We start from the raw sequence: 24,162 nt of genomic DNA on the forward strand, positions 1-24,162 counted from the left end.
ATTGTGAATAATTTAACAGTTAAGATCTGATTTTCAGAAACAGGTGAAATGTTTTAAAAAATCAAAAACCTTGTAAGTTCAAGTGGGAAAGAAATGCAGCCTTCCTAATGCACTGGTCAGCTTATAACCATGCAAACCGAACACTTTATCCTAATGACTTGGCAGTCTATCTAAACGACCTCCATCTCTCTGCTATAACAGCTGCTTCACCCAGTCTGCTGTACTGGTGCTGCTGCTTGCTCCCACTGAACCTGCCACATGCAGATGTCTCTGAAGACAGCACTGTTTGTGCTGCTTTCTTGTGTTTAAATGTCTTCATTTGAACTGAATTATTTCCAGATGTACCACGACCCACCAGTCCAAACCTGCTGTTCGAGTTCTTATTGAACAGCAGGTTTGAATATATACTGTACTGAGTATGTGAAGCAAAGCAAAAATGGAAAACATTTTTCTAACACGGTCGTTTGTTTTATTTCTAGAACATCAATCCAGCCCAAAGACCTAATCAGAATGCCACAGAAGATGCTTCAGGTCTTTCTCCACAGTCCACCTATGCTTTGGTAGAATTTCCAACTAGACCCACAGGATCCACTGAGACTACCACCCTGCCAGAGACCATTTATGCTCAAGTTAACAAAGCTCCAAAGTCCACCCATCATCCTGAACTGAAAAACACCAATAATGTGTATTCACAGGACTTAATCACGGTGTCTCATGATGTATTCTAAGTCTGGCTCAGCCAGAGTAGTCTTCAAACACATTACTCAGAGGTCATGCTGGATCCTCTTGCAAGCCTAATGAAACATGGACTGTTTCCTCAGAAACTAATGTAAATACCTTTGGGTTTTGGAATGGATTATGTATGTGTCCTGCACAAGACAAGGCAACATCTATCTACTAAAGGAAGGAATCTCTGTCTGTATGTCCTTTGTGTATCTCTCAAACCCTTCATTCGATTGACTCCATACTTGGCAGGTGTATGTCTGGGGACTAATTTGGTGCCTCTGAATAAACAAGTGATCAAGCTCTGCTCTCTGCAGCGGCAGGGCGGAGCTCCTGTGCTCTGCAACTACAGGTCATGATCAGAGCTGTACAACCCTGCCATGAGAGAGAGGAGGGGACGACATCTCTCTTCCTTTGATAATGTTAAAAGTGAGGCTTTGCAGTGGGTTACCTGACTCATTTTCAAAAAGACAAGAGAAAGAGGGCGAGCGAGCTGAGAGCACGAGTGAGCATCAGACAGCAGTGGAAAGTTTTCTCAGAGAGAGAGAAAGCCGGTGAATGACAGAAACAGCAGCAACGGTCTTCACCAGACACACAGAGATACCAGCAAAGAGACTCTCCAAACCTGCAACACAACAAAAGTTATTTCATTACAGTACTGACAATACAGCACAACATACTGGATGTAATAAATTAATCCAAATACTGTATCCGGAAAGCATTTTGTGTCTTTAATGTTGACAAATTTTTGGACTTAAAAAATGGTCCACATAATTTTATCTTACAAATATATTGTTGAGTACAGTTGAGTTTTATGGCAGCACAATCATAGTATTTAACAAACTGTGTTGATTGATTCTTTATTTTTGCTTTTTGTGTTTAATTTTGTTCTAATTCAAACAAATCAAGGTCTGTCACACATGTACTGTACTTCATGGAAGCAACAACTACAACAGTAGACTGTCACTAACACAGACAGAAAGACACTTAATAGAATATTTGCCATAAAAAAACAAAACAATTGAGTGTTCTAACCTTCAAAAGTGAGATACTGTGTTATTAATGTTTACAGGGTATTTGTATTGACATGCATTATGTCTCAATACAGTATGTTCCTGTAATTTTATGCAGCACATGTATGATCCCTCTTGCAAAGTTGTAAACCTGTAAATGAGGTCTATAAAAACATCACAGTAGTTTACTTAAGTAACATTTCAGTTAACACATCACACACTTCACATTTCGATTTTATTTCATCCATGAGGCCCAACAGTGTAGTTTAGTCATATTCAGAACGTATTTATTGTACATTGTCTAATTCTCACCAGCAGTTGGAGAGCAGAGAGGCCACTTTGGTCCAGCTCACCTGGTTGCTATGGTTACAGATAATGGAGTCATTCAATAGGTAGACACGGTGTAACGGGTATAGAATGGACCCAATTGCAGCACAAATTACACCGGTATAAATTTTACAGTCTTTATTCCACACAATGTCAAGACAATAGTAGCACAGTCAGAGAAACACAGTTCTGATGAGTATGGCTCCACCAGGAATCGAACCCCGATCTTCCACTCCCAAGGCAGACAAACCACAGCACTGGCAACAGTCCAACAGTTCTTAGGCAGGCTAGATCGGTGACGAAGAGGGAAAGACGTAACACTGTACAAGAACAGTCTCTAGTCCAGAGCTCTGGGGGGAAGCAGCAGTGTGCAGAGGGGGGGGGGGGCAGGCATACTGCTGGAAGGCAGAGACGAGGAACGATGGTCAGAGACAAGCTGATCAGGAACCAGGAAGTAACCCAGTCCAGAGATGAAGACAAGACGACGTAGCATAGACAATCTGACAAAGAAGGAGTGGGCCAAGGCAGCTTATATACTGGCTTGATTGGAGATGATGAGCAGGTGGGAGCGCCAGGTGAAAGTGGTTTAACTAATGAGGGGTGTGGCAGAGCAGAGAGTGAGACTGAATGATTGGATAATTCCCACAGCAACAGGTGAGGGGGAGAGCAGACTCTGACACGCGGAGAGAAGAACCAGAGGTCGCTACCTCTGATTGCTCTCCTGCGTTCTGATAGCAGGTTTGGGTGTCAGATGTGTTTTTAACCGTTCTCTAATTAACATTAAGCTCTTGGGTGTTAACACTGTCTAAAATGCAGATAGAGAGATCTGTTGAAAACATATTTTTAGATGTGACTGTTCTCTCTAAAAACATGATTTAATAAAGTTGATTATGACATAAGAGGCTGTAAAGGTAATCAAAGACTAAAGGATTGTCTTATCATTTTAATTCATTGTGTAAGGATAATCATTACTTCTCTCCTTTGCTAATGTGTGCATGTTCCTGCGAGAAGGAATGTGCCTTAGGAGGCCCACACTCCTCTCTCTCCATCCTGGCTTAGGCTCAAATAAGGTACCATTCTGTGTCTTGCAGTGAACAGGTGATGTCTTTGGGTGATGTGGCTCCTAGTTAACATACATGTGCATGTGAATGTCTGTCATGGCTGTTTGCCATTGGCTTTTATCCATAAGTTGGTATGATTTAACCAATCGATGATCATTTCTTTGTCTCTGAAGACTGTACAAAGGTCAGTTTGGATATGTATAGTGAGACAGATGAACTGATGCAAAATTTTGTGTGTTCTGTCTCCTTATTCTACAATAATATTTTTTTAATCTTCAACCCAGCAGTGCTTTGTGTATTATTTCATATATTTGTTTAGTGTTTTCAGACAATTTCCACAACAAGGCCATATTTAATTTCAGTTTTTCAGTAGTGTATTCTTTAAGGTTTTCATGATGAATGTGTTGGCAGGAAGGCAGCACATCTCAGACTCATATAGGTATATAGTGATTTCATTTGTGGTGATCAAATATTCGTAAAATTACATCTGAGAAATGGGAATATTTCTTCTTCAATAAAAACTGTTCAGTGAAACTACTGGATTGTACAGACTTCCCCAAGGCCAGGTTTCTACTGAGCACAAATAGCAACCTGAGCACAAATAGTATAACCACTTCCTCATGCGGCACTTCATACACAATGTCTCTCGTCGTACTTCTCTTCACTGTTTGTTTGGTGTATCCACGGGAAACACAAGGTAAAACATTTTTCTGTTGTTGGTTGACCTTGTTTTCAAAGTCTGGTTGTTGTAGTGAGGCACTATTAGAACTTGTTTTTGAATTAGACATTATTGACACAATATACTATACAACTGAGCCATGTGCTCACTGAAAATTTTGAACTTTTTTGGATGTTGTCATTTATTACTTCATTCATATCCATGGTTCAAAAATTTGTTGACATAAATAAGAAAAATTATAATAATTAATGATTATTATATATTCTTCAATACAAGAGAAATTAGAATACAACAATACATTAAACTAGAATTTGTATTATTCATTCTTGTACAAAGCCTGAATATATACAGACAGAGATAAAAAAAAAAAACAAAAAAAAATCTTTTTGTGTTATTAAAGTAACAAACAGAGTATTATGGTGGAGGCATGTGCTCTTTATTTTCTGCTTTCACTTTCAGTAAATCTTTCAACCGTTTGAGCAGATAACACTTATGGAGCTTTTGAAATTCAGTATATTTCCTGTCAACAACTGCACTGTTAGACTGATTTATCTTTAATTTATTTTTATCTTAATTATGTTTTCTATAAATTGTGTTTTGCAACATGAGAATCTGAATGTAGTTTCAAAGCCTTTGCTACACTGCCAGGAATACAATTATTTTGGGGAAATACACAACTTTATTTATTAATTTATGTGAAAGGCCTTAAAATAGTAAAGTGAAAAAAACCCCAAAACTAAAATAAAACCAGGAATCAGTCAAAAGCAGTCACATTGTATTCTTTTAAATCAATTAAGTGTCAATCCTGCTTTCCTAGGAGTCCTGATATATTAAAACAAACTATGAAACACTTCTTTTTTACAGACTTTACAACTGTATTTACAAAAAGGGTATGAATATGGACAAGATGTAGAGACACAACCTTAAAATGCAGAGAAAGATTAGACAAATTAATGAGAGAACCACAATAAATTATGATTATTGAAATGACATAAAAATGGCTTAATATCATCACGGAGCTTTAGGACAAAGTGCGAACTTTCCTTATAACATGTATGTCTGTGTGCGTGTGTGTCAGAGCATTTTTTGGTCACCACATTAGGTGAACAGGTACTATTTTGTGCTTACAGATTACATTTGTTAGTGTGAGAAAAGAGCTGCTGAAATGTAGAGAAGCATTTATTTCCATATAACACCTGTTAAAATCACTTGAGGAAGTCAAACGTTCACTTCCTTTTTTCTCAGTACATTTTTGACGGCCTTTTTTAAGTTCTTGAAACATTTGTTTGTATTGTTTGACATGTGCTAAAATGATGCAGACTTGTGTGTCTTCCTCTGTTTGTCTTGGGTTATAATTGATTACATATTGCTAACCATGACAAAGATTAGTGTCCATATCAATACAAGCAGCCACATACCATCCATACATCTATATGTATATATTTATATATTTAAATCTGCAGTGAAGAGCTCGTCATAAAACCACTTTATTGTTGGAAGAACTGTAGCTTCTGTCTTCTCACTCTTTGTTGAACCTATAAAACTCTTTTTTCCTGAGAAACACTCACTTGTTTGAATACATTTACAGTGTTATAGCAGAGATTTTACAAATTGCAAATATCCCAACTGGCAACAGTTTCATTACCAGGTGACAATTATAACAAAATTATGCTAAATTATGCTAAATTATTATTAATTATTATTGCTTATTGTGATTTTCGTCTGAGTAACTGTAGCCAGACTGATCTCTATTTAGACAGCAGATTGCTGCATGATGATTATAGTCACGATGTAGCAGCAGCACATGGAAGAGGAAGTATCTGTATTTTGTGAAGGGGGAGTATGTATGTACTGTTGATATGTAGTTAGTATTGATATTTTAAATGAACAGTCCCTCCCTTTATCTTCCCACCTTCAAATATGTGTAATTAGTTATGATGAGTTTACCTCAAATGATGTCTCTGTGTACAATGATGCAGTGGAAGAAAACTTTAAATGCATTGACAGTCAACATAAGGTTCAAATCATAGGCTCCTCATTCAGGGGACAGCCCTACTCGAAGTCACACACACACATACACACACACACACACACACACACACACACACACACACACACACACAAAACCAAAACAAAAAACAAACAAACAAAAAAACAATGCCAAATATACCAAGAATCATCATTACATAGACAGTCCATTAATCTAAATTTACAAACATTACTCAGTGTTCAGGGAGTAAAGGCAAGGGAAAGCAACATTCATCTCACTTTTTTTAATGAGCACTTAGTGAAAAAAAATAGTGGTGACTGAAAAAGCATACAAGTGATTTTTGATTTCTGTTCTTCTTACAGGGTCCAGTGATGTGACAACTGTGTTTGTGCAGAAAGGGAAGGATTTACATCTGGATGTTAAGAAACCTGTTGTTCTAGTAGAAGACAGTGAATTTAAGTGGACAGTCAATAATACTCACAATATAGTAAGATTATTTCATGATAAAAGAACAAGAATACTTCCCAGCTATGTAGGAAGGGCTGAGGTTTCTCTACAAAGTCACTCTTTGCTGTTGAAGAATGTGCAACAAAGCGACAGTGGAGATTACACTGCACTCATAACCGGGGACAGCAACCAACATCTAGCTGAATACAAGGTCATAATTCAAGGTAGGTTTCTTTAGATTTCAAATGTTGATACACAGTAGTACCCTGTTTTATAACCCTTCACATCTATTTTCCCCCTAGATCTAGTGTCTCCAGGCCAGCTGTCAGTGGACTCTGTGTCTAACAGCACAGAGTCCTGTAACCTCACTGTGAGCTGCAGTACAGAGCGCTCTCACATCAACAGCACTTTTGGATGTGACACCCAAAGCTGCTATCAGGAGGGAGGAGAGCAATCAGAGGTCACAACCTCTGGTACCACTCTCCATATCTACCTTTTGAATGACTACATCATCTGTAACCATAGCAACCAGGTCAACTGGACCAAGGTTTTGAGGGAGATTAAGGATTTCTGCCCTCTAAATACTGGTGAGACTGAAAGACATAACAGCTAACTGACAATAACACAGTTTACACACACTGCTTGTCATGCAGTGCAAATCACCTTCATCCATAAAGATTTATTACCAAATACTGCGGGGGTCAACATATTAACATTTTCTTACAGCTCAGAAAAATATTTGTAGCTAAAAAGTTATTTATTGAATCCATTGACTTTTAGAGGGTTGGTGGTCCAAAAGTCTTTGAGGTTTAACTCAGACAGAGAGATTATTTCTGATCTGCCTCCCAGAAATTATTATGAAATTTAAACTGCAATCTTGAAATATGTCAACATTTCTGATCTATTTTCTTTTTGTTTATTTACAGTTCCTAATGGGAGCCTAACAGTAGGCAGCTGGATCGGGATCATAGTCGGCTGTTTGGTCGTTGCTCTTTGTATTTGCTTTGGCCTTTTCACTTTATGTAAGTCCCAATGTAAATTTCAGCAAAAGAGTTGAACTGAATTCCAGTATTGTGGCAGAGAATATCTACCACACCCACAAACCTCTTATATATGAATAAAAAAAACGCCATCAGAATGATTAAAGTCCAACTGAAATTAAAATATTTATATTTTTCTTCTGAAACATAGACCTATTTAATTGGTAAAAGAGGTTTCTTGAATTCTCTTTGGATCGACAACAAATGCGTTACTGGGTGGTTCCAAGACCTTTCCTGTCATGGCAACCTATGCATAAATTGACTTAATATCTATCAATCAGTAATAATAATGGTGAAGCTAGTAACCAATTAATTAATTTCTCTTGTGTAAATGCAAATCAAGTTTTGTCCAAACTGCTACAAAAAATTTCACCAAAAAGACATAAGCCCCTCCCACTACAGTGAACTTCAGAACAAGATGTTTCTTGAGTTCTCTTTAGAACGAAAAAAGTCATTTTCACTTAAACTACATGTTGAAGTGAAAATATGTAAACATCATATTTTGTATTTGATCTCAATGAGCATTTACAGTTTTTATTTTCGTTTTCTGCCAAAATCTGTCCATCTTGAATTTTACAAGATGTTTTGCTTTCTGAATCAACCTTTGCTAACCTCAATCATGATAGCCTTTATTATTATTATTATTATTATTATTATTATTATTATTATTATTATTATTATTATTATTTATCAAATCAACAATGTTTTTCTATGACAGACAAACAGAAAAGAAAGAAGACCTGTGAAATTACAATATATGCCATTCCTCAGGTGAGTGCCACAGTGTTGTTGTTTTTTTTTTTTTTACATAACTGAGTAACAGAATTTCACATTGTGAATAATTCAACAGTTATGACCTGATTTGTCCTTACTGAACCTGCCACATGCAGATGTCACTGTTTGTGCTGCTTTCTTGTGTTTAAATGTTTTGCAGGTTTGAATATATACTGTACTGAGTATGTCAAGCAAAGTAAAAATGGAAAACATTTTTCTAACACAGTCGTCTGATTTATTTCTAGGACATCAATCCAGCCCAAAGACCTAATCGGAATACCACAGAAAATGCTTTATGTCTTCCTTTGAACTCCACCTATGCTTTGGTAGGATTTCCAACCGGACCCACAGGATCCACTGAGACTAAAAACACCACCCTGCCAGAGACCATTTATGCTCAACCAAAGCTCCAAAGTCCAACCACCTCCCTGAACTGAAAAACACAGATAAAATGTATTCACAGGACTAAATCATGGTTTGTCATGATGGATTCTAAGTCCGGCTCAGCTGAAGAGTATTCTTCAAGCAACACATTGCTCACAGGTCATGCTGGACCCTCTTGCAAGTCTTTTGCTAATGAAATATGGACTGTTTCCACAACAACTAAAAACCATATTTTTAATGTAAATACCTTTGGGTGTTGGAATGGATTCTGCATGTGTCCTGCACCACAAAAGGAAACATTATGGATAAAAGTAGGGCTATTTGGTGACTTTGATAAGGAATCACTTTACATTACCACAACTACATCTAAGGGATCATCCATTATTGTCAATCAAGTGAGGAAGCAGAGGTGCTGGAAGTCCTTTTGTTGTCAGGAGACAATGAAATATAGATTTGTCTGTCATCTGGATACACTCATTTGTATTACGTATTATATAATTTGGATACAAAGTAATGCCTTTCTCTAACTTTTCCTATCTAATTTCTTACAGTGCATACGCTTTTCTGCTCGCTATCTCCTCTGCTTGCATTTTTCTGCTGATATTCTTACTTTTCTTCTGCAATAAACTATGAGCAGCGGCTCCTGGATACTTATAAATCACTGGGACTAATTTTTTTAGATATAGTAGGCTAGTGCTATATTTCAACATTTTTATGACCTCCTCAGTACTACATGAGTGATACCTACTAGCAGCACAAGCCTGTACTGCAGTGACTGGAAACGTGGCACTTAGCTAAAGCTAATTAGCAGCAAGATGCCTCCCTTCTCCACGGATGACTACAATAAACTTCTACGGAAGATTGCAGTGCTGGAAACCAGGTTAGAAGTCAACGTGGAAGTGAATGAACTATGTGGGAGGGACACCACCTTACCATGGACTCAGAACAGTGGACAAGAGCATGCTAACACACGGCTAATTAGCACCACCAAGACTACCAAGAAATAGGAGGGCTGTGAACAGGGTAATAAATCTACAAGTGGTAGTCCTCCCTGGAACCCTCTTAGAGCAAAGCCTACGAGTAAATCATTTCCTGGGAAAACAGGAGGACGAGTAACAGGCAGAGACATGGTCTCTGAAATGACTGAGAGAATCCTGCATATCATGGCTACACATCCAAATGTGAAAAACGTCATACTGCACATAGGGATCAATGATGTTTGAAACAACAGTCTGAAGTGCTGAAACTAGACGTTATTGATCTGTTGAACACAGTCAGCTCTCTGAATGTTGAGGTGTTTATCAATGGTCCTCTACCACCAATCAGAAAAGGAGTTCAAAGATTCAGCAGATTGTTTGCACTGAACACATGGCTCTAAACTGCATGCACCGTCCATTCACTGCACTTTATTGACAATTTCAACTTTTTCTGGGACTGCAGACATCTTTTTATGGCAGATGGAATTTTCCTTAACAAGTCAGGATTAAAATTGCTCATCTCTAACTTATTTTACTTCCTGCGTCATCCATCTGTTCCCTCTGCCAAGGACAAGAGACAAGAGGAATCAAAACAAGAAGAAGACATAACAATGCAGCAGAAACCTTGAAAGAGAGCCGCCTCAGCCTCCGTCTGAAGAGAGCTTTAAACCTGACAGTCATCAGAGTCGAGAGGAGGAGTCTCCACCCCCCTCACCAACTTCCACCTTTGAGGATTCACCCCTTCCCACCCCCCCTCCCCCCAACCCCCCTCCACCCCATCCAGGTCACTCTCCTCTCTCTCACTCTCCAATCACCTTTTCCCCCTCCTCCCCCCTCTTTGAATTCACTGACCAGATAAAAGAGCTGGTCACTACAGGGACCAAACTCACACCCTGCCCTACTCCTATTTTTTCTCCCCAATCCCACGAATGGCTTTAAGTCCTCAGCCGGTCTTGACACATTCATCACAGTTACAGTGTCCGCTGTTGTTTAATGATTCCCTCCAGTGCAAGCAGATGTCTTAAGGAAATTTTTATTCTTTTGAATATGTGGCTCTTCAGTTGAACTCCTCCTCTTGAGCTATATTTCTAAATATCTACAGGCCACCAAAATACTGTGCTACCTTTTTTGATGACTTTGCTGAACGGCTGTCTATTGTCTGTATTGACTTTGACTGTGTAGTTATTGTTGGGGATTTTAACATCCATGTTGACAACCCCCAGGACAGAGGGACTAAAGAACTGTGTTATGTTCTTGATAACTACGGACTGACTCAGCATGTAACGGAGCCCACACACAACAAGGGGCATACTCTGGACTTAATCATCTCCAAGGGTCTGAACATTTCTAAGGTTGTGGTGAATGATGTTGCTCTCTCTGATCATTCCTGTGTTTTCTTTGAGAGTGCACCCACACAAATGTTCAAACAGAAAAAATCACATAATGGTATATCACTGAAAACACCAGTGAAATATTTATTCAATCTTTCTCGTCCACACCTCCACCCTCTCTTGGGTCTCAGTTAATGAGCTTGAAGATAATTTCAGTTCTAAAATTACATATGTTGTTGATGTCATTGCACCTACTAAGATGAAGGTGGTCTCTGGTAAGAAAAGATCTCCATAGAGAAATGCCATGCTGGTCAGAAAAGAAAAGAGTGTCTAAAAGCTGAACACAGGTGGCAAAAAACAAATCTCCAGGTTCATTATGACATCTATAAAGAGAGATTTCACATTTATCATTTGGAACTGAGAAATGCAAAGTGGTCCTTCTTCTCTGACATCATTGCCAAAAACAATAATAATACATGTGCCTTATTTGCTACTGTTGACAAGCTAACAAACCCTCCTGTGTCAGTAGCCCCTGAACTTCTATCCATCAAGGCCTTCAATGAATTTGCCTCCTTCACCGACGAAATTCAGAAATTTAGACAAGCAGTCAGTGCCTCCATATCAGGCACAGGGTATGTTTTGTCCCTGTGTCTACTTAAAAACAATTTGAGTAGTATGACACAATTTTATCCAATCAACCATAAAAACCTGGAGGACATTATACAACAATCCGCCTCCTGCTGCCTAGATATTCTGCCTACAGGCTTTTTCAAAATTGTTTCAAACTGCATGGCCTCAGATCTTCTACAGATCGTCAACACATCTCTTCTCTCAAGTGTCTTCCCACAGGCCCTGAAAACTGCTGTCATCAAGCCACTGTTAAAAAAGAACAATCTAGACACTTCACTAATGAACAACTATAGGCCTGTATCAAACGTCCCATTTTTAAGTAAAATCATTGAAAAAGCTGTTTTTCAACAGCTGAACAACTTTATGGCACTAAACAACCGTTTTGATGTCTTCCAGTCAGGATTTCGACCACACCACAGCACTGAGACTGCTCTTATTAAGGTCTTCAATGACATACACCTAAACACTGACATGCAGAGTTCCCCAAGGCTCCATTCTGGGGCTTCTTCTGTTCAACATATACATGCTCCCACTGGCTCAGATTATGGAAAACAACAAAATATGTTACCACAGTTATGCAGATGACACACAAATTTACATAACCATATCACCAGGGGACTATGGACCAATACAAGCACTGAGTAAGTGCATTTAACAAATGAATGATTGGATGTGCCAGAATTTTCTTCAATTAAACAAAGACAAAACGGAAGTAATTGTTTCTGGAGCCAAGGAAGAATGATTAAAAGTCAGCACTCAGCTTCAATCGATAATGTTAAAAACCACAAACCAAGCCGGAAATCTTGTTGTAGTCATAGACTCAGACCTGAATTTCAACAGCCACATTGACTGACGCAATTACAAAGTCAGCCTACTATCAACTAAAGAATATATCAAGAATTACAGGACTTATGTGTCAGCAGGATTTGGAAAAACTTGTCCATGCATTTATCATCAGGAGACTCGATTACTGTAACAGTGTCTTTACAGGTCTCCCTAAAAAATCAATCAGACAGCTGCAGCTGATTCAGAACGCTGCTGCTCGTCTTCACTAAGACCAAGAAAGTGGATCATATAACTCCACTTCTCAGATCCTCACCCTGGCTTCCTGTTTGTCAAAGAATTGATTTTAAAATACTACTGTTGGTTTATAAAGTACTGAATTGTTTAGGGCCAAAACACATTTCTAATCTGCTGCTACGTTATGAACCATCTAGACATCTCAGGTGGTCTGGGACAGGTCTGCTTTCTGTTCCCAGAGTCAAAACTAAACGTGGAGAAGCAGCGTTCAGTTTTTATGCTCCACATATCTGGAGCAAACTCCCAGGAAACTGCAGATCTGCTGCAACTCTCAGTTCTTTTAAATCACATCTGAAGACTTTTCTGTTTGCCACTGCCTTTGATTAAACCAAATTTGATGGTTAATATCTTACACTGCACTATAACTTTTATACTCCTGTTTTATCTGTTTTCAACAGTTTTTAATTGTATTTAAATGTCTTTTTACATTGCCTTGTGTTGCTTTTATATTTATTTTTTAAATTCTGTCTTGATGCCTTTTGTGCTCTATGTAAAGCAATTTGAATTGCCTTGTTGTTGAAATGTGCTATACAAATAAACTTGCCTTGCCTAACATAAAAAGTGAGATAAATGATTGCATTGGACTTTTTGAATTGAGCCAACTTCAAGGCTTTTTTTTTAAAGTAGAATGAACACAACATTACTTAACATGAACCCAGCTAAATCAAGCTGAGTTAACTAATACTACCGATATTACTTAGTTAGATAAACTTAATTTTCTTGGTAAAGGTAACTCACTTGCACATGATATTGGACTTAATTAAAATGAGTACAGGTTACTTGTACCAACCTATAAATAAGTTTGATGAACTTAATTTTCATAGTAAAATGAACCCAATCACACATGTGAATTAACTCCATTAAACTGAGTCCAGGCTACAACCTCTGGTGAATAAATTATGCTGCATTCATTTCTCTAAAAGTTTTGTTGTTCATCATGATCATTTCTATATCCCAAGCACTATGTTTTGATTAACTTTACATAATTAGACTTTGCTGTCAATCACAGTAACAATTTCAAATTAAGATGGAAAGACAGATTGAAGATTATAACATTTATTGTTCAGCAATGCACAGAAAGCAACAGGAGTCGAGAAAAGAAGCTCCGTGTGTCACCGACTCTCCATGCTGGAGTTCTCCGCCAGAGCGGCTCCCTGCCCCGGTGTGCACCGTGCAGGCTGACCTGCAGTAGTGGTGTCACTTCATGTCTGTGACATATTGTACAGATATGGACATTGAAACTATGGTGAAAGGTGTAATGTTGCTGGTATGATGTCAATATGACTGTCAACAGGCTGTGTCCCAGGCATAAGGGGACAAGGGCCATATCTGGCTTGGGGCCCTTGGTTTCTTGAGTCTTCGGGAAATGTGACTCTTGTCTAACATACATGTGCATGTAAATGTACATCTCATGGCTGTGTGCCATTGGCTGTAATCCATAAGTTTGTATGATTTGACCAATCATTGATCATTTCTTTGTCTCTGAAGACTATAAAAAAGTTTAGTTTTGTATAGCGAGACAGGGGAATGATTTGCTTTGTGTGAGTTCTGTCTCCTTATTGATCAATAATAATTTCATTAATCTTCAGATCAACGAGATCATGACACAGCCACCTGCTGCCTAAAAAGAGATGTCTGGCTACAGTTTCTCAGACCAAAATGCCCACAAAATATAACATACAACATATTATTATCACTATAAAAAGTTTGCCACTAACAATTAGGTCTTCCCCCCCTATTGATATCTTTAAAACTCCTCTAAAGAACCGTCTCTTTTCTTTAGCCTCTTAATTGTAATCATGAAATAATGCCTGACCACACTCTGGCTTTTATCTGTTTGTATTTTATTTGTTGTTTGTGCAATGCTGTTTGTGTTATGATTTTATCAAGATATTCAATGCTTTTGTTCATTTTCTTATGTCCTCTTATTTATGTTTGTGTTTTTATTTGATCATTCCTGTGTTTTTATTTTATTGTAATCATCAATTTAATAATCCCATAATTTAATCTCACTGTAAAGCACTTTGGTCAACGTCAATTGTTTTTGAATGTGCTCTTTAAAAAAGCGTACTCCAGAGTCCTGCAGACAGACTCTCTTGCTGTACCTAGCAGGACTTCAATTACTGATGATTCTGGCTCTTCAGTTTTGTCCACAATGCTAAATATATTAATATTCTGAATTAATTTGTGTTGCTCAAATATTGCTAAAATTACATCTGAAATATGTAATACTCATCCTTTGCTAGTGACAGTTTCAATAAAAACTGTTCACATTGAGATCTGTGGATCGTACAGTGACTTATAGAAGACAAGGTGCTGCTGACCCCAGTGCATTTATTCTTTTAGTTTTTTTGTGTTGGCAGCAGGGCAGCACATCTCAGGTTGGTATTTACACTGAGATGTAAATGCCTACCTGGTTATTTTAAGTTGCACATGTTAAACACTGAAGAGTCTCTCCTTTAACTGTTGAGGTGGGAAACATCTGTACTTTTATGTGATTTTTGAGTTACTAACATTGTCAAATTAAAAAACAGACATTTTATCAAGCCCCTTTTAATTTTCAGTCTAGACGTCAAGGACATGAAGAGTAAGTAGACTACGGCGGAAAATGAGTTGTAAGATGATCACACCAGAAGTGAGTGTTGAGAGGTGTGAATATGAATTGAAAGTGATGTTGTGAGTCACTGATAATTATTTTGTTCTGATGGAAATGTGTGATGATGATGGTTAAGACGACGGATATGAATATGTTGGAAATGATATGGAACATGTATTTTTAAGCGTTCTCTAATTGACATTAAGCTCAGGGGTGTTAACGCTGTTTAAAGTGCAGATAGATCTGTTGAAAACATATTTTCAAATGAGACCGTTCTCTCTAAAAAATGACTTAATAAACTTGATTATGAGATTAGAGGCCATATTTCATTTCAGTTTTTTCAGTAGTGTATTATTTTAGGTTTTTTATGATGAGTGTGTTGGTAAGAGGCTGATTTTATTTGTGGTAATCAAATATTCCAAAAATTATCTGAAAAATGGGACTATTTCTTCAGTAGTGAGAGTTTCAATAAAAACTGTTCCGTGAGATCTGTGGCTTGTACAGAGACTTCCGAGAAGAGAAGTTACCTGGCACAGTTCACAAATAGTGTTACCACTTCCTCTTTCACTCATATGCACAATGGCTCTCGTCGTTCTTCTCTTTGCTGTTTGTGTGCTGTGTTCATGGGAAACACAAGGTAAAACATTTTTCTTTAAATATTTTCTGTTGCTGGTTGACTTTGTTTTCAAAGTCTGGTTGTTGTAGTGAGGCACTATTAGAACTTGTTTTTGATTTAGATGTTACTGACACAATATACTATAAAACTGAATCATGTGTTCACTGAAAATTTGAACTTTTTTAGATGTTGTCATTTACTACTTCATCCCTATCCATGGTTCAAAAAATGCAGCTTGTTAACTTTCTGGTTGATGTAAATGAAAAGAATTATAATAATCAATGATAAAATATTCTTCAGAACCAGAGAAATTAGAATACAACACATTAAACTAGAATTCTTCATTCTTGTAAAAGACCCGAATATATCCAGACAGACAGTTTTAAAAAAACTAAAACCTTTTGGTGTTATTAAAGTAATGAATATGGAGTATTATGGTAGAGGCACGCACTCTTTATTTTCTGGTTTTCCTTCAGTATGTCTCTCTTTAAGGCCCCCTCCTGATGAGCCCTCTCTGTTCTGATTGGCCAGTTTTATGCATCAGAGTTGTGTAGCTTTACCGCCAATGCAAACCATTGACTATATATAAATATGGATGGCGCGTCTCCACTTCCTACTGCAATGCAAAAGTGAAGCCAAAATATGTCCTTGCGGGAGCTGCCATCTTGCTTGTGTGATGTCATTCTGAGCCAGAGTCTGTGCAGTAGAGTTGGGCGGCGGGATGAAGGCCCGCGGAACAAGCCCACTCAGCCTTTCCACCGCCCGATGGAGGTTTGAGAGCAGCTGTCACAGCTGTCAATCATGACGTCAGACTCCCTTTCTATATTGTCAAATAACTATTTAAAAACAAACTTATCAGAAAAATGAGCACCTGGACAAACAGCAGTGTGATAAGAACTACCTAAAATGATAGACACCATCTTTGAGAAAAATTTATTTGATGTGTACTTTGATTTTTTAGTTTGGCTCATGTCCCATCCGCTAACATGGAGGGGGTGGGACTTATGACCTATACTGCAGCCAGCCACTAGGGGGCGATCGAGATGTCTTGGCTTCATGTTTGCGGATCTGTCATGATGTCCATATTCAACCCAGTCGCCAGAAGAAACCGGCATTGAACGTTTCTGCAAACCACAGAAACGTTGAATATATACGTTTCACCACGTAAATTACATATCGTATCAACATTTCTACAAACGTAGCATATTAACATTTCTACCCATTGAATAATGATGTTTTATGGTGTGACAACGCTGTGGTTAAGGTCTGGTTAGGTTTAGGCACAAAGACCACTTGGTTTGGGTTAGGGAAAATAAAAATAAAAAATAAAATAAAAACGGCCAATGTCTCACTAAAAAAAGACGGTTTTCCCACCAGAAAAACGGCTGCAAATGTCCTGACATCTTGCTAAAAACGACTGCTTTTGTCGGTTGAAATGGGAAATGAACATTGGTTTCGGTTTCGATGTGTTCTCGAACCATGTTCTCTGCTAATTTCCAGCTTGCTGCCAAGAAATTAACTAACCATCCACCTGCCCCTCATGCTCCTATATAGGAAAGATCAACTCATATAGATCACATGTCACTAGAAATGTTGAGATGATACGTGTTTTGGACATGTTGATATAATACGTTTTGTTGACATTTTCATATGATACGTGTTGTTGAAATGTCAATTTGCTATGTTAATATGCTGCGTATTTCATGTGTTGAAATGTAGATATTCAACGTTTCTGTGGTTTGCAGAAACGTACAGTGCCAATGTTTTATTCTGGCGACCAGGCTGCCATATTTATATACAGTCAATGATACAAACCTGCCTCCAATTAAAAGCTTTTAAATGATTAAAAACCAGGAGACTTTTATTGTGAAGAATTTACAGGAAGTGAAACGTGTTCCTCACTAAAGTAGCAGAGCTTTGTTAGCAGTGCTAAAAACCGGTCGAAACAACAACATATGGAGATATTTGGAGCTATTTGTTCAGCGAATCAGTTAAAAATAACGCAGAGAGGAATAGTACAAACAGAAACAGCCACAGTGATGATATTTGGTGGAGAGCTGCAGACAGCACACCTCTAACAGGTAAACTACTTATTTTACTTTGCTGTGCCTTGTAATGGAGTCATGGCTCAGCGTGACCACCCCCAGAGCAGAGTAGTGAACTTGCGCTGTGCATCTAGCAGATGACCATATAAAGAAATCTGTCACAAGCTGACATGAGCTCGGGCTGAAAATAGAAAAAACCCTTTGAAACTGAGTGTTCAGAGCAGTCTGAAGCCGATGCTTTTTACACACAGATAACTTTTACATATGTTTCCCTCATTATTTGACACATTGGCCAATTTTAACATGACCATCTGACATTGTGATATAATATATATGACTGAAAATAAGGAAAAGCATAATATGTCCCCTTTAATTTATTTTTATCTTAATTGTGTTTTCTGTAAATTAACATAGAGAATCTAAATGCAGTTTCAAAGCCTTTGTTACTGGCCTTAAAGTAGTAAAATTAACAAAACAACAACAAAAAAACTAAAATAATACTGGAATCAGCCTGAACCTGATAGACTGAATGTCTTTGGTTTGATTTTCAATCGCTAAATAAACTAGAGATGTGGGCAGTGATTCAGACGTCTGGAACCAGGCAAAAACAGTCACATCGTACTGTTTTAAATCAATTAAGTATCAATCCTGATTTCCTAGGAGTCCTGATATATTAAAACAAACAATGAGACAATCCCCAAATTCTTTTTACAGACTTTACAACTGTATTTACAAAAAGGGTATGAATATGGACAAGATGTAGAGACACAACTTTAAAATGCAGAGTGAGATTACACAAATTAATGAGAGAACCACAATAAATTATGGTTATTGAAAAAATGACATAAAAAGGGCTCAATATCATCACAGAGGTTTAGGATAAAGCACAAACTTAAACTCACTTTCCTTGTAACATGTACGTCCGTGTGTGTGTGTGTGTGTGTGTGTGTGGTTACTGGTCACCACGTTAGGTGAACAGGTTCTATTTTGTGCTTACAGATTACATTTGTTAGTGTGAGAAAAGAGCTGCTGAAATGTAGAGCAGCATTTAGTCTCACAGAAAATCTGTTAAAATCACTTGAGGAAGTCAAGCGTTCACTTCCATTTTTTCTCAGTACATTTTTGACGACCTTTTTTAAGGTTTTTTTTGGAATTATTCTGGAGGGATGAACACCATTCTTCAAAAAGATATTCCCTTATTTGGTGTTTTGATGGTGGTGGTGGAAAGCGTTGTCGAACACATCAGTCCAAAATCTCCCATAGGTGTTCAGTTTGGTTGAGATCTGGTGACTGTGAAGGCCACACCATATGATTCACATCATTTTCAGACTCATCAAACCATTCAGTGACCCCTCATGCCCAGTGAAAAGGGGCATTGTCATCCTGGAAGAGACCACTCCCATCAGGATAGAAATGTTTCATCACAGGATAAAGGTGATCACTCAGAACAACTTTGTATTGATTTGCAGTGACCCTTCCCTCTAAGGGGACAAGTGGACCCAAACCATGACAGCAAAATGCCTCCCAAAGCATAACAGAGCCCCCAGACCCCCTCACTGTAGGGGTCAAGCATTCAGACCTGGACTGGTTTTTCCTTTAATTTGTCACTCGTCTGTTTACACAAAAGCACATTTACACACACATTCTTTCTGTAGCTAACACACAAAGATCATAGTTTAATCTTACTGAAAATGTTTAGGTAACATGTTGAACAACAAGACACAAATATATCATTTTACTTAAAAGTATGAGTTTATGCCTTTGTTAAATTAATGCCATTAATAAAGTTCAACATTATTTTTAATTTTGCATAAAAATCATCAAATGTAAAAAGTGGCTCATGTTATCCCGTTCTCCCCTACTGAGTATTTCAAGTAAAGTAAAAATGGAAAAAAAAATTCTAACATGGTCGTTTGATTTATTTCTAGGACATCAATCCAGCCTAACAACCTAATCAGAATGCCACAGAAGACGCTTCAGGTCGTCCTTTAAACTCTACCTATGCTTTGGTAGGATTTCCAACTAGACCCACAGGATCCACTGAGACCAAAAACACCACCCCGCCAGAGACCATTTATGCTCCAGTTAACAAAACTCTGAAATCCAACCACCACCCTGAACTGAAAAACACAGATAATATGTATTCACAGGACTAAATCACGATGTGTCATGATGGATTCTCAGTCCGGCTCAGCCAGAGTAGTCTTCAAACATATTGCTCAGAGGTCATACTGGACCGTCCTGCAAGCCTTTTGCTAATGAAACATGGACTGTTAAGTGTAAAGTTAATTAGACACGCGACACGTTTAATAAACTTTGAATAAACAAGTGATCAGCGAGCCGCTCAGTTCCGTGTCTGAGTGCAGCTGGGACTGCTTGATATAAACACCGTCACATCACCGCAGGGTGGGGCTTCTGGGCTCTGACTTGCTGAGCGGGACAAAGGCACGCGTCCTGCTCAGTAAAACTGCCTGAGAGAGAAGAACAGGAGAAAAAAAACCGAGGTGGAGGCAATAAAACTAGTCAATAGGAGCACAGACATGTTTGATTTGCAGCAGAATCAACCAATGGAAGGTTGTAAACTGCTTCTACGGTTCAACCTCAGTTTAGTCTCACTAGTGACGTCTCTGTCTGGATTAAGACCCCTCTACCCGGCACCTCACCTTACAGCAATGTGTAAGCTTCGTAACGTGATGTAGTAACATTTGACTTTTTTAAAATTTTGTTTTAACGTGCACATTGGCTAATTACTTTCTTCACAATTCCTTGGCTGACTTACAGTAGGTTTGTGTAAGATTTATGGGATCTATTGGCAGAAATATTGGCAGAAATGGAATATAATAATCATATATAATAAGGAATATAATAAGTATGTTTTAATGAGTGTATAAACACCTGAAAATAAGAAGTTGTGTTTTTGTTACCTTAGAATGAGCCCTTTATATCTACATAGAGAGTGGGTCTTCTTCCATGGAGCCCGCCATGTTGCACCACCATGTTTCTACAGTAGCCCAGAACGGACAAACCAAACACTGGCTCCTGAGTGGGCCTTTTACATGCTTTTTGTGAGTTCCACAGCAAAGTGCATTATATAGCACTCATAAAACTGCTATAAATGCATCCAGATTTACTGTTATATTGACAGTCCATTAATCTAAGTGAGACTGCCATTGTTTTGTTTGAGGAGTAATTTGAACATTTTGATCTTTTTTTAATGTTTTGCATTGTGTTTTTTCTTTGTGTGTGTGTGATTTTGAGTATGGCTGTCCTACTAGGAGCCTATGAATCGAACCTTATTTGTGTGCATTTACAGTTTAAGTTTTTTCCACCTGCATCATGTAGACATGAAAAATATTTGAGTTGAACTCATCATAACTAATTACAGATATCTGAATTTGAGAAGATAAAGTGATGGACTGTTCATTAAAAGTATTGACACTCACCCCTTCTGGAAAGTGTCCATCCTCGTAGGAGCAGAATCACTACTAACTAAATATCAACAGTACATACATACTCCCCCCTCACAAAAAACAGATGCTTCCTCCTCCATGTACTGCTACAATATGACCATAATCATCATGCAGCCACCTGCTGTCTAAAAAGAGAGATGTCAGGCTACAGTTTCTCAGACCAAAATGCCCACAACATATAACATACAACATATTATTATTATTACTATAAAAAGTTTACCATTAACAATTAGATCTTCCCCCTCTATTGATATTTTTAAACCCCTCTTAAGACCCATCTCTTTTCTTTAGCCTCTTAATTGTCAGCATGAAGACATGCCTGAAGACTCTTGCCTTTATCTGTATTTTTATTTGTTGTTTGTGCAATGCTGTTTGTGTTATGATTTTATCAAGATATTCATTTTCTTATATCCTCTTATTCATGTCTGTGTTTATATTTGATCATTCCTGTGTTTTTTTTTATATTGTAATCATCAATCAAATAATCCCATAATTTAATCTCTCTGTAAAGCACTTTGGTCAGTGTCCATTGTTTTTAAATGGGCTCTTTAAAATAATTGACTTGACTTGACCTGCACCAGAAGTGTCACTACAGTGGAGCCCTGCAGGTAGACTGTCTTGCTGTACCTAGCAGAACTTTAATTACATTAATATTCTGAATTCATTTGTGTTGCTCTAATATTGCTAAAATTACATGTGAAATATATATTGCAACAGTTTCAATAAAAACTGTTCACATTGAAATCTGTGGATCATACAGTGACTTAAAGAAGACCAGGTGCTGCTGAGCCCAGTACACTCATCCTTTTAGTTTTTTATGACGAGTGTGTTGGCAGGAGGGCAGCACATCTCGGGTTGGCGTTTACATCTCAGTTTAAATGCCAACATGGTTATTTTAAGTTGCACATGTTAAACATTGAAGAGGCTCTCCTTTCACCATTGACGTGGGAGACATCTGTACTTTCATATGATTTTTGAGTTACTAAAAGCATGAAATTAAAAATGGACATTTTGTCAAAGCCTTTTAATCTTCAGTGTAGACGACAAGGACATGAAGAGTAAATCGTCTACAGTGGAAAATGAGTTGTAAGATGATCACACCAGAAGTGAGTGTTGAGAGGTGTGAATATGAAATGAAAGTGATGTTGTAAATCACTGATAATTAATTTGTTCTGATGGAAATGTGTGATGATGATGGTTAGACATGACAGATGAAGTATGATGGATATGAATATGTTGGAAATGATATGGAACACGTGTTTTTAACCTTTTTAACCGTTCTTTAATTAACATTAAGCTCAGGGGTGTAAACGCTGTCTAAAGTGCAGATAGATCTGTTGAAAACATATTTTCAAATGAGATCGTTCTCTCTAAAAAATGACTTAAACTTGATTATGAGATTAGAGGCCATATTTCATTTCAGTTTTTTCAGTAGTGTATTCTTTTAGGTTTTTTTATGATGAGTGTCTTGGCAGGAGGCTGATTTTTTTTTGTGGTAATCAAATATTCCAAAAATGATGTGAAAAATCAGACTCTTCAGTAGCAAGAGTTTCAATAAAAAACTGCTCAGTGAGATCTGTGGCTTGTACAGAGACTTCTGAGAAGACAAGTTATCACTAAACACGGTCACAGTGCACAAATAGTGTTACCACTTCCTCATGCAGCTCATATGCACAATGGCTCTCGTCATTCTTCTCTTTGCTGTTTGTGTGCTGCATTCATGGGAAACACAAGGTAAAACAGTTTTCTTTAAATATTTTCTGTTGTTTGACTTTGTTTTCAAAGTCTGGTTGTTGTAGTGAGGCACTACTGGAACTTGTTGTTGTCATGTATTACTCCATCCCTATCCATTGTTCAAAAAATGGGGTTTGTTAACGTTCTGGTTGATGTAAATGAGAAAAATTACAATAATCAATGATAAGATAAGAAATTTGAACACAATACATTAAACTAGAATTCTTCATTCGTGTACAAGACCAGAATATATTCAGACAGAGATTTTTAAAAAATTAAAACGTTTTTGTGTTATTAAAATAATGAATATAGAGTATTATGGTAGAGGCACGCACTCTTTATTTTCTGGGTTTACTTTCAGTATATCTCTACATTTGTGGAGCTTTTGACATTCAGTATATTTCCTTTCAATATCTGCACTGTTAGGCTGATTTATCTTTAAAGATGCCCTATAATGCTCATTTCAGCTCTAAATTTTTAGAGTAGCTTTGCATGATTCACACTTGAAAAACTCGTTATTTATCTTATACTGGCCCTTTATGCAGCCCCTCAGTATACACTGTTTCTCTTTACAGGCAGTTTTAGTTCCTGTCTCTTTAAGGCCCCCCTCCCGATGAACCCACACTGTTCTGATGGCCAGTTTTACGTATCAGAGTTGTGTAAATTTACCGCCAATGCAAACCATCGACTGTATATAAATATGGACAACGCGTCTCCACTTCCTACTGCGATGCAAAAGTGAAGCCAAAATATCTCCTGTCTGCCATCTTGCTTGCGTGATATCTTTGGAGACAGAGTCTGCGCAGTAGAGTCGGGTGGCAGGATGAAGGCCCGCAGAACAAGCCCCCTTAGCCATCCTGCTGCCTGACGGAGGTTTGAGAGCAGCTGTCACAGCTGTCAATCATGACGTCAGACCCCCTTTCTATATCGTGAAATAACTAATTAACAACAAACTTTTCAGAAAAAATGAGCACCTGGACAAACAGCAGTGTGATAAGAACTACCTGAAATTACAGAAACCATCTCTGGGAAAAATGTCCCATTCACTAACATGGAGGGGGCTGGACTATACTGATATGACCTATACTGCAGCCAGCCACCAGGGGGTAATTGAGATGTCTTGGCTTCACTTCTGGGGATCTGTCATGATGTCTATATTTATATACAGTCAATGATGCAAACCAAACATTTCCTGCTTTACTGTCTCAAATTAAAAGCTTTTAAATTACTAAAAACCAGGAGACT

At 37.8% G+C, this 24,162-nt stretch overlaps 2 protein-coding genes across 9 annotated transcripts in view; both read left to right on the forward strand.

Annotated features, from left to right (window-relative positions):
* The window catches only part of LOC137194559 (ATP-sensitive inward rectifier potassium channel 10), a 33,344-nt gene extending 32,839 nt beyond the window's left edge, over positions 1 to 505 (forward strand). For both annotated transcript variants that reach the window (XM_067606558.1, XM_067606559.1), the window contains one exon: positions 480 to 505. The gene's annotated coding sequence lies outside the window, so the exon portion shown is untranslated. The remainder of the gene's footprint in view (positions 1 to 479) is intronic.
* The window catches only part of LOC137194560 (CD48 antigen-like), a 72,652-nt gene that overhangs the window by 5,336 nt on the left and 43,154 nt on the right, over positions 1 to 24,162 (forward strand). For 3 of the 7 annotated variants that reach the window (XR_010930981.1, XM_067606567.1, XM_067606574.1), the window contains exon 1: positions 19,596 to 22,917. Coding sequence is in view for 6 of the 7 variants with exons in the window: in XM_067606567.1 (XP_067462668.1) it covers positions 22,842 to 22,917 (76 nt within the window). In the remaining variant the exon portion in view is untranslated. Of the gene's footprint in view, positions 1 to 3,706; positions 3,822 to 6,155; positions 6,465 to 15,615; positions 15,690 to 19,595; positions 22,918 to 24,162 lie in introns of those variants that run through there. The other 4 variants (XM_067606570.1, XM_067606569.1, XM_067606571.1 and 1 more) reach the window with 4 other exon arrangements.

This window comes from Thunnus thynnus, chromosome 12 (assembly GCF_963924715.1).
Source record: "Thunnus thynnus chromosome 12, fThuThy2.1, whole genome shotgun sequence".
NCBI classification, from domain to species: Eukaryota; Metazoa; Chordata; class Actinopteri; order Scombriformes; family Scombridae; genus Thunnus; species Thunnus thynnus.